General features: G+C 37.2%; 1 protein-coding gene across 3 annotated transcripts in view; it reads left to right on the top strand.

The window, feature by feature from the left end:
* The window catches only part of MAPK6 (mitogen-activated protein kinase 6), a 36,329-nt gene extending 29,868 nt beyond the window's left edge, over nucleotides 1-6,461 (top strand). For all 3 annotated transcript variants that reach the window (XM_011282866.4, XM_023255350.2, XM_019832410.3), the window contains exons 5-6: nucleotides 2,106-2,307; nucleotides 4,210-6,461. In XM_011282866.4, the coding sequence (XP_011281168.1) occupies nucleotides 2,106-2,307; nucleotides 4,210-5,311 (1,304 nt within the window). In that variant the 3' untranslated portion in view covers nucleotides 5,312-6,461. The remainder of the gene's footprint in view (nucleotides 1-2,105; nucleotides 2,308-4,209) is intronic.
* Nucleotides 6,462-12,095: the final 5,634 nt, after the last annotated feature.

The raw sequence follows: 12,095 nt of genomic DNA, 5'->3' as shown, positions 1-12,095 counted from the left end.
GTTGTGTAGATGTGCTCTACACCAGTTTCTTCTTAATCAAGTTTAACATTGGAGTTTTATTTTTGGAACAGAGCACATTCTGAGGCAATGGGGACTTCATAAGAAATACATGTTCTTTTCTCCCACTCTGTTCATGATCTTCAGAGGAAAAAGCCAAACAAGATTAAGTACATATGAATTAACATGTAATAATGAAGACAATTAAGAACCTAGTGGTCTTTTTTTTTTTAATTTTTTTTTAATGTTTATTTATTTTTGAGACAGGGAGAGACAGAGCATGAATGGGGAAGGGTCAGAGAGAGAGGGAGACACAGAATCCGAAACAGGCTCCAGGCTCTGAGCTATCAGCACAGAGCCCGACGCAGGGCTCTAACTCACGGACCGCAAGATCATGACCTGAGCCGAAGTCGGACTCTTAACTGACTGAGCCACCCAGGCACCCCAGAACCCTAGTGGTCTTCATCTTTCAATGAAATAATCTTTTTTCATTTCCCCCTATACTTATCTCTCATCCTCCCTTTTGCTTTCTCACATCAAAATTTTTTTTATGTCTTAGCATACTTCAACACCATCATAGCAAATAGATTTATTTCCTTTAGAGCAGTGCTGTCCAATAGAACTTTCTGTAATTATGGAAATAGTCTATGTATGTGTATATTGCATGCACTTGGGAGATCAGCCTAGCTAGTTTCTTTGTTATCTCTTCCTCTTTCCACCTGCTGCCTACAGTTCCCAAATGCTAGGGATTTGAGTATATTCCTCTTGTGTATTGGGATATGTATCTCCCTTCTCTCTGATTGTGCTGGGTCAGCCCTTCATAACTGTGCCTTAGAGTCTCTCTTGCCTTGTGACACATGGTCCCTGGGCTAATTAAGATGGACTCTTTTGCAAGACAACCAAGAACAGCTTGATGTATTGTGAAATGACTTCCTAGATTAGGGTAATATGATAAGAGGGGGATAAGGGGGAGGAGAGGAAGAGGCCTCAGCCCTGGGCCGCTGCAGGGCCTGAATAGCAGTGAGTCTTAGTTTCTGTAGTCTTTATTGGAGTGATTGAGTATTGAATGAGATAACGTATATGAAAACACTTTGTAAAATATAAAAGGCTGTAAAAAATCAGCTATTGTTTACATTAATGAGAAATCGGGAATTGAAAATGGAAGAATTATCTTTTCCTTAGAGACAGAGGTAAAGATACAAGAGTGTGTGACAGGCCATAGTGAACTAGGGATTGAGGTAAATGTGAAGCGGGTTTATCTGTTGAGAATGATAGTGTAAAGAGATGGTGTGGAACATTGCTGAGCAATAATAGCAAAGGCCAAATTGCAATTCCACAGTATGAATTTGTAGTGAGCCGTGGGTGTGATTTTGCATGTAGCTTTCATCAGGCCTGTACGGCTAGGGAGCAGAGAAAGTAGATGGGGGAAATCACTCAAAGTTGAAGATTGGTATAAATCATAAGGCATACAAGTGTGTGGTGGTGTAAGGGCAACCTTCAGGCTGGTGACAGTGTGGTTCAGGCTGAGTTAGCAGCTTAGGAAGGCTCAGTGATTGATGTGAGACAGAGATCAACAAAATAGTATAGCAGCTAGTCAGTGAGATAAGGGAAGGAAAGGGGAAAGTGTTTTTTATTAAGCACTAGACACTATGCTTTACATTTAATTTTTATACCTTATAAGATATCTGTCAGTATACCCATTTTATACATGAAGAAACTGAAGTTCAAGTTTAATCTGTCTAGCTCTTGACAGCTAGGGAGTAATTCAGTTAAGCTTGTGAGTTGCAGAGCTGAGATTACGACCTATAGTATTAGGTTGAACCATATGAAATTGCTGTCATTTGCCCATTTTTGACTGACAAAAATAGAAGTTTCAGGTGATTCAACTTAATATATATATATTTTTTTTGTAACTGAGCATAATAGGAGATTGGGGTACATTGCAAATATTTATTAAGATTATTGAATAGGTATCCTTTTAATCTGTAAATCAGTTTTATTTCACTGATAAATTAATTTACCTTTTAATCATATAATCCCTTTTTTTCCCCTACATTGGTTGGCAGACCTCCAGTACAGTTAAGGTGTTTTATCTCTTTCTTTTGCAGCACTGGATTTCCTGGAACAAATTCTGACATTTAGCCCAATGGATCGGTTGACTGCAGAGGAAGCGCTTTCTCATCCTTACATGAGCATATATTCTTTTCCAATGGATGAGCCAATTTCCAGTCATCCTTTTCATATTGAAGATGAAGTTGATGATATTTTGCTTATGGATGAAACTCATAGTCACATTTATAACTGGGAAAGGTAAATTGATGCTAAGGTAGAAAAATACAATTTATTATATTTTCACAACAGTGTACTAATTACTATATGATCACAGCCCACTTATTATGTGAATTTTATTTTTAAATTATGGTAAGACAATGTAGATCTCTTAAAAATTTACTGATGGGGGCGCCTGGATGGGTGGCTCAGTCAGTTCAGTGTCAGACTCTTGATTTTGGCTCAGGTCATGATCTCACAGTTTGAAAGTTTGAGCCCCGTGTGGGGCTCTGTGCTGACAGTACAGAGTTGGCTTGGGATTCTCTCTGTCTGCCCCTCCCTTGCTTGCTCGCTCTCTCACAATAAGTAAATTAAAAAAAATAATTAGTGATGGTCCCTTGGGGTTTCTGCTAAACTTAATATCTTTGAATAGCCTTTATGTAATTTAAATATTAATAGTTACTATTTAAGATGTTGGATGACAAGACTCAACCTTAATCCGGTAAGGTATCTGCATAATGTCTCAAATCTTTCCATATAATCTCTTGTATCTTAGGATCGCAATTATTTTGATTCATGGTATATGCTATTCAAATCTGTTTTCCTAATGACATAAAATTAACTTCTGGGGGAAATCTGCGTGGCTCAGTTGGTTAAGCATCCAACTTCGGCTTGGGTCATGATCTCACGGTTTGTGAGTTTGAGCCCCATGTTGGGCTCTGTGCTGACAGCTCAGAGCCTAGAACCTGCTTCGGATTCTGTGTCTCCCTCTCTCTGCCCCTCCCCCTGCTCGTACTCTGTCTTTCTCTGTCTCTCTCAAAAATAAATAATAAACACTAAAAAAATAAAAAAAAAACTTCAGTTAACATAGGTCCAGTATAAGGGACTTTTCTATTTTGAATAGTATAAAATATCAAAATGGATAATATCATACATTTGAGTTAAAGATTTTTTTCCCTCTGCTTTCTTTTAGGATTTCTAAATTTCTGGAGAAATTTAGGTATAATTTTGCTTCAAAGTAAGGTTGTAGCATATAATAATAGATCGATGTTTAAAATCTTCAGATAATTTTGATATTTAGCCACTAGGTGTTAAGTCACTAATGACAGTCGTAAAACTTTAAAATTTCATATATTTCTTTGTTTAAAAGAAAAATCATTAAATTAGTTTGTGAAGTCATTGCATTTTCCTCCTAAAATGTTCAGGTATTTGTATGTTTACACACCTCTGCCAATGACCATTTTGTCCACATGAACATTTCTACTACCTGTGTATAGTAGGTACATAACCAGATGTCTTCTAATATCTTTCCTAGTCTCTCTTCCCCATCCCCCAACCATTTGTGTGTGTCTCCCAGTCTGCTGCTACTTGGGCATGAATGGTCACCTCGCTGTGCTATGTCAGTAAGAGGATACCGTATTTGGTAGTGCTTATACATGGAGAGGTTTTTTTCTATTCATTATGAGTTCTAGGAAGCCTTCCTTTTTTTCTAGTCTGACTTGGTACCAGTACAGTGAAAATCTGTAAGAGACCTGATTAAGATTAGAGACATTCATTTTGTGGCCACAAAGTGTTTTTTCTGTGTATGAAACTGTTGGACTTGAACCATAGACATGCCAGTCACTCAGATGTTTATCTGCAGCTGTGTTTGAGGTGGATGAAAAATAAAGAAAAGATGGAATAAGTGTAAAATGGTATTTCATCTTAAATTTAAAAATGGAGGGCTTAGAATTTTGTTGTAATCATAGGCTTCATTGGTAATTACCAAAATTGCCTTTTATTACTTTATGTAGTAATAGATCTTACCTCTCCATTAAAGTTAGGAGTTACGCTCCTGTTATCCCTGCATAGACCTAGCAGAGTGCTTTCACCTAAAAGGCACTCAGTGAATTTGAAAATGAAATCATAGCCCTGCACTAACAGTAATGTATTCATTTTTTTCAGGTACCACGATTGCCAATTTTCAGAGCATGATTGGCCTATACATAACAACTTTGATATTGATGAAGTTCAGCTTGACCCAAGAGCTCTGTCTGATGTCACTGATGAAGAAGAAGTACAAGTCGATCCTCGAAAATATTTGGATGGAGATCGTGAGAAGTATTTGGAGGATCCTGCTTTCGATACGAATTACTCTACCGAGCCTTGTTGGCAGTACCCAGATCATCATGAAAACAAATATTGTGATCTGGAGTGTAGCCATACTTGTAACTACAAAACAAGGTCATCATCTTATTTAGATAACTTAGTTTGGAGAGAGAGTGAAGTTAACCATTATTATGAACCCAAGCTTATCATAGATCTTTCCAATTGGAAAGAACAAAGCAAAGAAAAGTCTGATAAGAAAGGCAAGTCAAAATGTGAAAGGAATGGATTGGTTAAAGCCCAGATAGCTCTAGAGGAAGCATCACAGCAACTGGCTGAAAAAGAAAGGGAAAAGAATCAGGGATTTGACTTTGATTCCTTTATTGCAGGAACTATTCAACTTAGTTCACAACATGAACCTACTGATGTTGTTGATAAATTGAATGACTTGAATAGCTCAGTGTCCCAACTAGAATTGAAAAGTTTGATATCAAAGTCAGTAAGCCGAGAAAAACAGGAAAAAGGCATGGCAAATTTGGCTCAGTTAGAAGCCTTGTACCAGTCTTCTTGGGATAGCCAGTTTGTGGGTGGTGGGGAGGACTGTTTTCTTATAAATCAATTTTGTTGTGAGGTAAGGAAGGATGAACAAATTGAGAAGGAAAACACTTATACCAGTTACCTGGACAAGTTCTTTAGCAGGAAAGAAGATACCGAAATGCTAGAAACTGAGCCAGTAGAGGATGGGAAGCTTGGGGAGAGAGGAAATGAGGAAGGATTTCTGAACAACAGTGGGGAGTTCCTCTTTAACAAGCAGCTCGAATCCATAGGCATCCCGCAGTTTCACAGTCCAGTTGGGTCCCCACTGAAGTCAATCCAGGCCACCTTAACACCTTCTGCTATGAAATCTTCCCCTCAGATTCCTCATAAGACATACAGCAGCATTCTGAAACATCTGAACTAAAACACTCAGCAGACATTTCTCTTTGTATTCTTCATGAAATGTGTTTTGTCTTTTTTATTACTAGTGTTTAAGTCATTTTTTTACTTGAATCATATGGTGTCATTTAGAAAGGATTTTATTAGTTCTTGGTTTTTAAAATCCAGACTTTTTTTCTACATGTGAGATGGTTTTCATTTTAACTGGCATGTCGTTTGCACACAAAAATAAAGAATAGAGCAAAATAATGCAATGCAGGAGGAGACAAAAGAAATGCACTAAGACAAGTAAAAAACATTCTCTCATAGAACAATGATCTGTTTTACAGGAAACAAAATCTTGCCTTGAAATTTACACAGTGAGACTGTACATAATTGCATGAAAATATCTATTTTTTTCCTAAAACATTTTTCATTCATGAGTATTTTCAAGTTTTTCATACTGTACACATTTCTTAAAACACATGATACCAGCAGCAACTGAAAATGAATGCCGAATTTGGTACACATGTGTTATCTACCTCAAGGTAACAAAAGTATGTGGCGAAACATATACCATCCATAGTGCTTCACACATGCACTTCTATTTAGCCAGCGTTTATTGTAGTAAACTATTAATAAGATTCACGCACCGTTTATAAATGTTCTGGTATGCATTCTTTATAGTGAAGTGTTACTACATCACATCTTATTTATTTTAGAAAATCAGTATATTTTCTGTATTTAATTATAAAAAGTTGACTTAGTTTTTGAAATTTATTTGCAAATACACTTTTTCCATTTGGCACTATGGTTTGTTGCCTACTTAGCTGAATATATAATGTCGGCTCATCCTAAGGCTGTCCACGTACTTAATTTACTTTCGTATTCATTTTAAGTAAAGCGCTCACTGTGTATAGGAATTTGTATTTTGGAGGTGCTTGATCTATCTACAAAGAAACATTAGGAATTACTTTATTATAAAATGCTCCTAGAAGTCTTAACTGTGTTTATTTTTAAACAAAACAAAACAAATTGTAATGTTAGACTTGTGTGCATGGAAGTAATTAAGGTACATCATTATTGTAGTTTAAAAGTTGTACATGATAAGACATATTTTGTTTTTACTGTATGTTTTTACTGAATGATCTGTTCCCCATCCCAAGGCAAGCATGAATAAAATTAGGTTAAATATAGCATGTGGTATTGGAGTCTCTTAGAATTTGTTTCATCTATTTTATTTTATTGAATACTGTCGGTATCTTTAGTTATCCTGTTCAAAGAAAAGGACAAATAAACATGGCCAGCAACTATGGCTCCTGTTGAACTCTTTAGGGTAGTGCAGGAAAAGTAAAAATTACTAGCAAATTCTTTAGTCTCACCTTTCAGCAAAATTGTGGCTGTACTTTAGACTATGTTAGGCTAAACGGCTTCAAAGACAAAGCTTCTTTGTCTCTACACAGAAACCTTGTTGATTTACCTTCACACATTAAAATGGAATAAGGTTTTATATATTTCAAAACTATTAAGCGCCCTTGGAGGCTTTGAAGTACGCAGAGGAACCTCCTTTAAATGTGTTTGCTCTACAGTACATCATGTTTCCTTTGTTCAAGAACTTACCTATTTACCTATCCAAATATAAAACCATTTTTCCTTTAACCTCCCTTTTCCATTTGTCTTCCTTATTTATATACAAAGTCAGTTCTATTAATATTCAGACTTCTACCTTCCCGGTGGCCTATTCACTGATTTCATTTGGATTTTCAGAGCTTTTAAAAAATACAGGTATTTTCTGGATGAGTATCATTGTCACGTGTTGTGAATTTATACTCCAGTTAACCTTAAAAAGACAAACTCTTAGAGTGGAAGCTTTCAGCTTTTCACCATTGGATATTATGTTAAGCTGTGGATTTTCATATATGGCCTTTATTACTTTGAAGTAATTTCCTTTTCCTATTTTGTTGAGTGTGGTGTTTTTTTTTGTTTTTTTGTTTTTTTTTTTTTTATCATGAAAAGGTGGTTTGTGAAAGGCTTTTATTGCACATATTGAGATGATCCTGGTTTTTGTCCCTAATGTGGTGAATTACATTGATTTTCATATGTTGAACCATTCTTGTAGTCCAGAAATCTCACTTGATTATGATCATGTAATCCTTTTAATGTGCTGTTGGACTTGATTTGCTTAGTGTTTTGTCTTAGGACTTTATGTATCAATACTCATTAGGTATATTGGCCTGTAGTTATAACACCATTGTCTAATTTTGGTATCAGGGTAATGCTGGTCTCATTGAATGACTTTGGAAATATTCTCTCCTCAATTTTTGGGAAGAGTTTGAGAAGAATTGTTAATTGTTTCACTGTTTGGTAGATTTCTCTAGTGAAGCCATCTGGTCCCAAGGCTTTTGGGAGATTTTTGATTATTGATTCAGTCTCCTTACTAGGTCTGTTTGGATTTTTAATTTCTTCACAATTCACTCTTGGTAGGTTGCATGTTTCTAGAAATTTATCCATTTCTTGTAGGTTATCTAGTTTGTTGGCATATAATTTGTTCATTATAGTCTCTTACCCCTTTTTATTTCTGTATCAGTTGTAACTTGTCCTTTTTTCACTTAAGATTTATGTTGTGTCTTTTCTCTTTTTCTCAGTGTAGCTAATGGTTTGTTGATTTTGTTGATCTTTTCTGTTCTCCATTTCTGCTCTAATTTTTATTATTCCCTTCTCATGACTTTGGATGTTTTTTGTCCTTTTCTAGTTCTTAAGATGTAAAGTTAGATTGTTGATTTCAGGTCTTTTTTATTTTTTATTTTCATTATTTTTTTGTTCCATGAATCTCACACTTTATTAAAAAATGCAAATCTGCAAGTAAGCTATAATGCCAAGTAGAATATTCCTTTAATAATGAGTTATCTAGGGGCGCCTGGGTGGCTCAAACATCCAGTTTGGGCTTAGATCATGATCTCACAGTTTGTGAGTTTGAGTCCCACATCAGGCTCTGTGCCAACAGCTCAGAGCCTGGAGCCTGCTTCAAACTCTGTGTCTCCCTGTCTCTTTGCCCCTCCCCTGCTCACACTCTGTCTCTCAAAAATAAAAATAAACAAAAAATTAAATGAGTTATCTAGAAGGATTTTCTAAAGGAACCATTAACACATCCATCAAGTATTTATTCGTAATCTTGGATATGGAAAGCATTACATAGTCACTGATAGAAATACAAAGATGAATAATAAGTCACAGTCTTTGCTTTCAAGGGATATACAGTATCTGCTATAGAATGGGTGGTTGTAAAATGGTGGCAGCTTTGGGTTAGTAGAATGCTAGTTGAGCATAAGGTAAAATAAAAATAATCCACTTTGTTCATGTGCAGTACTAGAACCTGTTCTACTTAGTGTTATCATATTTAAATAAGAGGCAAACCCCTATACCCCAGAATACAAAGCTTGTTATGTCCCCATTATAGCCTTTCTACCTGAGGAAGTCCTGTCAACAGAGTCCCTGAAAAGTGGAATAAAGGACACGGTGTTGAGTCAAGAAATGGAGGTCTTTTTTTTGTTTTTTTAGTGTTTATTTTTGAGAGAGCATGAGTGGGGGAGTTGCAGAAAGAGGGACAAAGGATCCGAAGCCGGCTCCACACTGACAGCAGAGAGCCCGTTGCAGGGCTCAAACTCAATGAACTGGGAGATCGTGATCTGAGCCAAAGTTGGACGCTTGACGGCCTGAGCCACCCAGGTGCCTCAAGGGCTTTTTTAAAAGTAGACTTTATTTTTTTAGAGCAGTTTTAGGTTCACAGCAAAATTAAGGAGAATGTGCAAAGATTTTTGATATACCTACTCCCCCACACATGCATAGCCTCCCACGTTATCTACCTCTCTTATCAGAGTGGTACGTATGTTATAATTGATGAACCTAGATTGACACATCATCATCACCCAAAGTCCACAGTTCACATTAGAGTTTACTCATGGTGTTGTATGTACTCTATGTTTAGACAAATGTATACTAATATGTATCCACCATTTTAGTATCAGAGTAGTTTCATTGCCCTGAAAATCCTTTGTGCTCTGCCCACTCGTCCCTTCCTCTTCCCTTAACATCAGGCAGCCATTGGTCTTTTATTCTCTCCATACTCTTGCCTTTTCCAGAATGTCGTAGACTTAGAATCATACAGTATGCAGCCTTTTCAACTGGCTTCTCTTAGTCATGTGCAACGGTTTGCTTGATTGTGTCTCATTAAGTCCTTTAGGCTTTCTTCACTTTTGTTCATTGTTTTTTCTTTATGTTCTTTAGACTGGATAATTTTAAAAGAACTACCTTAGAGTTCACTTATTGTTCTGCTTGATTGAGTCTGATGTTGATCCCCTCTAGTGAATTTTTCAATTCAGTTTTTGTATTCTTCAGCTCCAGAATTCCTGTTTGGTTTGTCCTTTATAGTTTTGATGTCTTTGTTTTCTCATTTTGTTCACGCATTGTTTTCCTTATGTTGTGATGTTAGCTGTGTTCTCTTGTAGCACATTAAGCTTCTTTAAGATGATTATTTTGAATTCTTTGTCAGGTAATTTGTAGATCTCCATTTCTTTTCTGTCAATTTGTGGAGATTTCTTTCTTTGGGCCTTGTTTCCCTGTTTATGTACCTTGTTATTTGTTGTGATTTTTGCCTGTGGAGAAACAGCCACCTCTGTCTCTTTATAGACTGGCTTTGTACTGGGGAAGATCTTCCCTGTCATCCCAGCTAGAGTTTCTGGGGGCATCTCAAACTTTTTATGGGGCTGTGTGTGTCATCTCTGTCCTTATGTGCATAATCCAGCCTCCTCCTCACCCCAAGTTGGACAGTGTCTTTCTTAGGAGGTTGTAGTAGTCTCTTACCCCTTTGGCTGTCTGAGGTGTTGTAGGTTCTCTGGCTCTGCCACAACCCATGATTGTTCTCAGTGGCCCCCACGCATCCAAAGTAGTGCTTTGAGTCAGGCCAGACTGAAGCCAGTCTCTTGGGTAGCCCCTCAGCCTGGAACACTGGATGACCGTTCTTTTCTTCTCTTTCCCTTCCAAGGGAGAAGCTGTGAGGTGGCCTTTTCCTCCCAATCACGAGGAACATGGGGGAGGGACTGACATTGACATGAAACTGCTTTCCTTTCCAATTTTAGTGCACCTGTTCTTGGCGTCGAGCTTGTCTGGTATGCTGTGACTTCCTAACTGTTTTCTGGAGGTCTTTTGGGACCATATATTGTTAAGTCAGTGTTTCTGTGGGGGTAGTGAGTTCTGAGGCTTCCTATTCTGCCATCTTATGTCCAAAAATAATTTACTATTTAAATGACTTACTCTGAATTAGAAGGATGTTCTACCTGTTGTGCAGCTTTCAGACTTTTGGGATGATGTGTGTCAGATTTGTCATGTCACTGAACTGGTGGCATCACCATTTTTAGAGCTATTTCTTAAGCTTCAATAATTAGGCTTAATTTGGAGCCAGTACACCTCCCTCCGCACCCTCCCACCCCTATGCTTTTTTGATTGTCTTTTAAATGCAATTTCAAGCATACAGAAAAGGTGTATAGAATTTTTTTTTTAATTTTTAAATGTTTATTTTTGAGAGCGAGGGAGACAGAGCATGAGCAGGGGAGGGGCAGAGAGAGAGGGAGACACGGAATCCAAAGCAGGCTCCAGGCTCCGAGCTGTCAGCACAGAGCCCAAACGCAGGACTCAAACCCATGGACCATGAGATCATGACCTGAGCCGAAGTCAGATGCTTAACTGACTGAGCCACCCAGGTGCCCCTGGAATTGTTAGTAAACATATACGTCACTTGCTTTGTTCATCTAGAGTTGATCTGCATCAGATAAACCAGCTACCGATAAAGTTGAACCCCTCTGTTTAACCCCCCGCCACATCACATTTATCTGCCTCTCCCAGAGGAAGACACGTTGCTGAATTTTATCATTTTCATGCAGTTTTATACTTTTACTATATATGGTTTTGTAAACATTTTGCATGTTTTAAAATTCCATATGGCATATTGTTAATCTTTTTTCAACTTGCATTTTTCACTCAATATGTCTCTGAAATATAACTGTTGATACATGTAGCTCTAATTCCATTTTAATTGCTGTGTTGCAATGTTTTTATCCACTTTTAATCACTTTTTTATTTACATTTTATTCAAAATGACATTTGTTTTCAAAAGTTTGCTCCTCTAAACGGGGTTGCAGTGAGAATTTTTGCAAACATGTATAAGAGTATCTTTAGGGTATAGATCTAGTTGCTGGGTCGCAGACAATGCATATCTTCAAGTCTAGGAGATGCCATATTGCTGTCCCAAAATGTACTGAGGTACACTCCTGCCAGCAGTATATGAGAGTCCTTATCCATCCACACCCTCCCACACAAGAAACCAAGTCTTTTCCATTCAATTAACCCTAGCAGGCTTGCTCTGTTTAGTTTACTTTAACAACAAAAGGAATCCAAATTTCTAATTCCAAACAACTGCATGACAGCCATGCTGACACCTTAGGGATCCTTACACAGCTACTTCAATTATGATGAGATAGCCTTGGTGCTTATTTCCCATTGCAGTTGCTGTAATTTGGGAACAGGTGGTTTAAATCTTAAAGGCTGAGCCAATTACATGATCTGCACTGGAACCTATACCTAAAGCGTAAAAAGTAGAGCACCGTGACTCAAATGGGGTTTTCAAAATAAAATTCAGCACGGTATCACCTTTGCTTCTAGGTTAAAATAGTGCAGATTTTACACAGCATTTATTGCTCCTTATAAAATTATTTTCTTATATAAAAGTACTGTTTTCTATAGATGCTGTGCTGTGTACTCTCTAGCATGTTTAATTA

This window comes from Felis catus, chromosome B3, assembly GCF_018350175.1.
Source record: "Felis catus isolate Fca126 chromosome B3, F.catus_Fca126_mat1.0, whole genome shotgun sequence".
Taxonomy (NCBI): Eukaryota; Metazoa; Chordata; class Mammalia; order Carnivora; family Felidae; genus Felis; species Felis catus.
The sequence above is the reverse complement of the archived record's forward strand: the minus strand, read 5'-3'. Positions and strand labels throughout refer to the sequence as shown.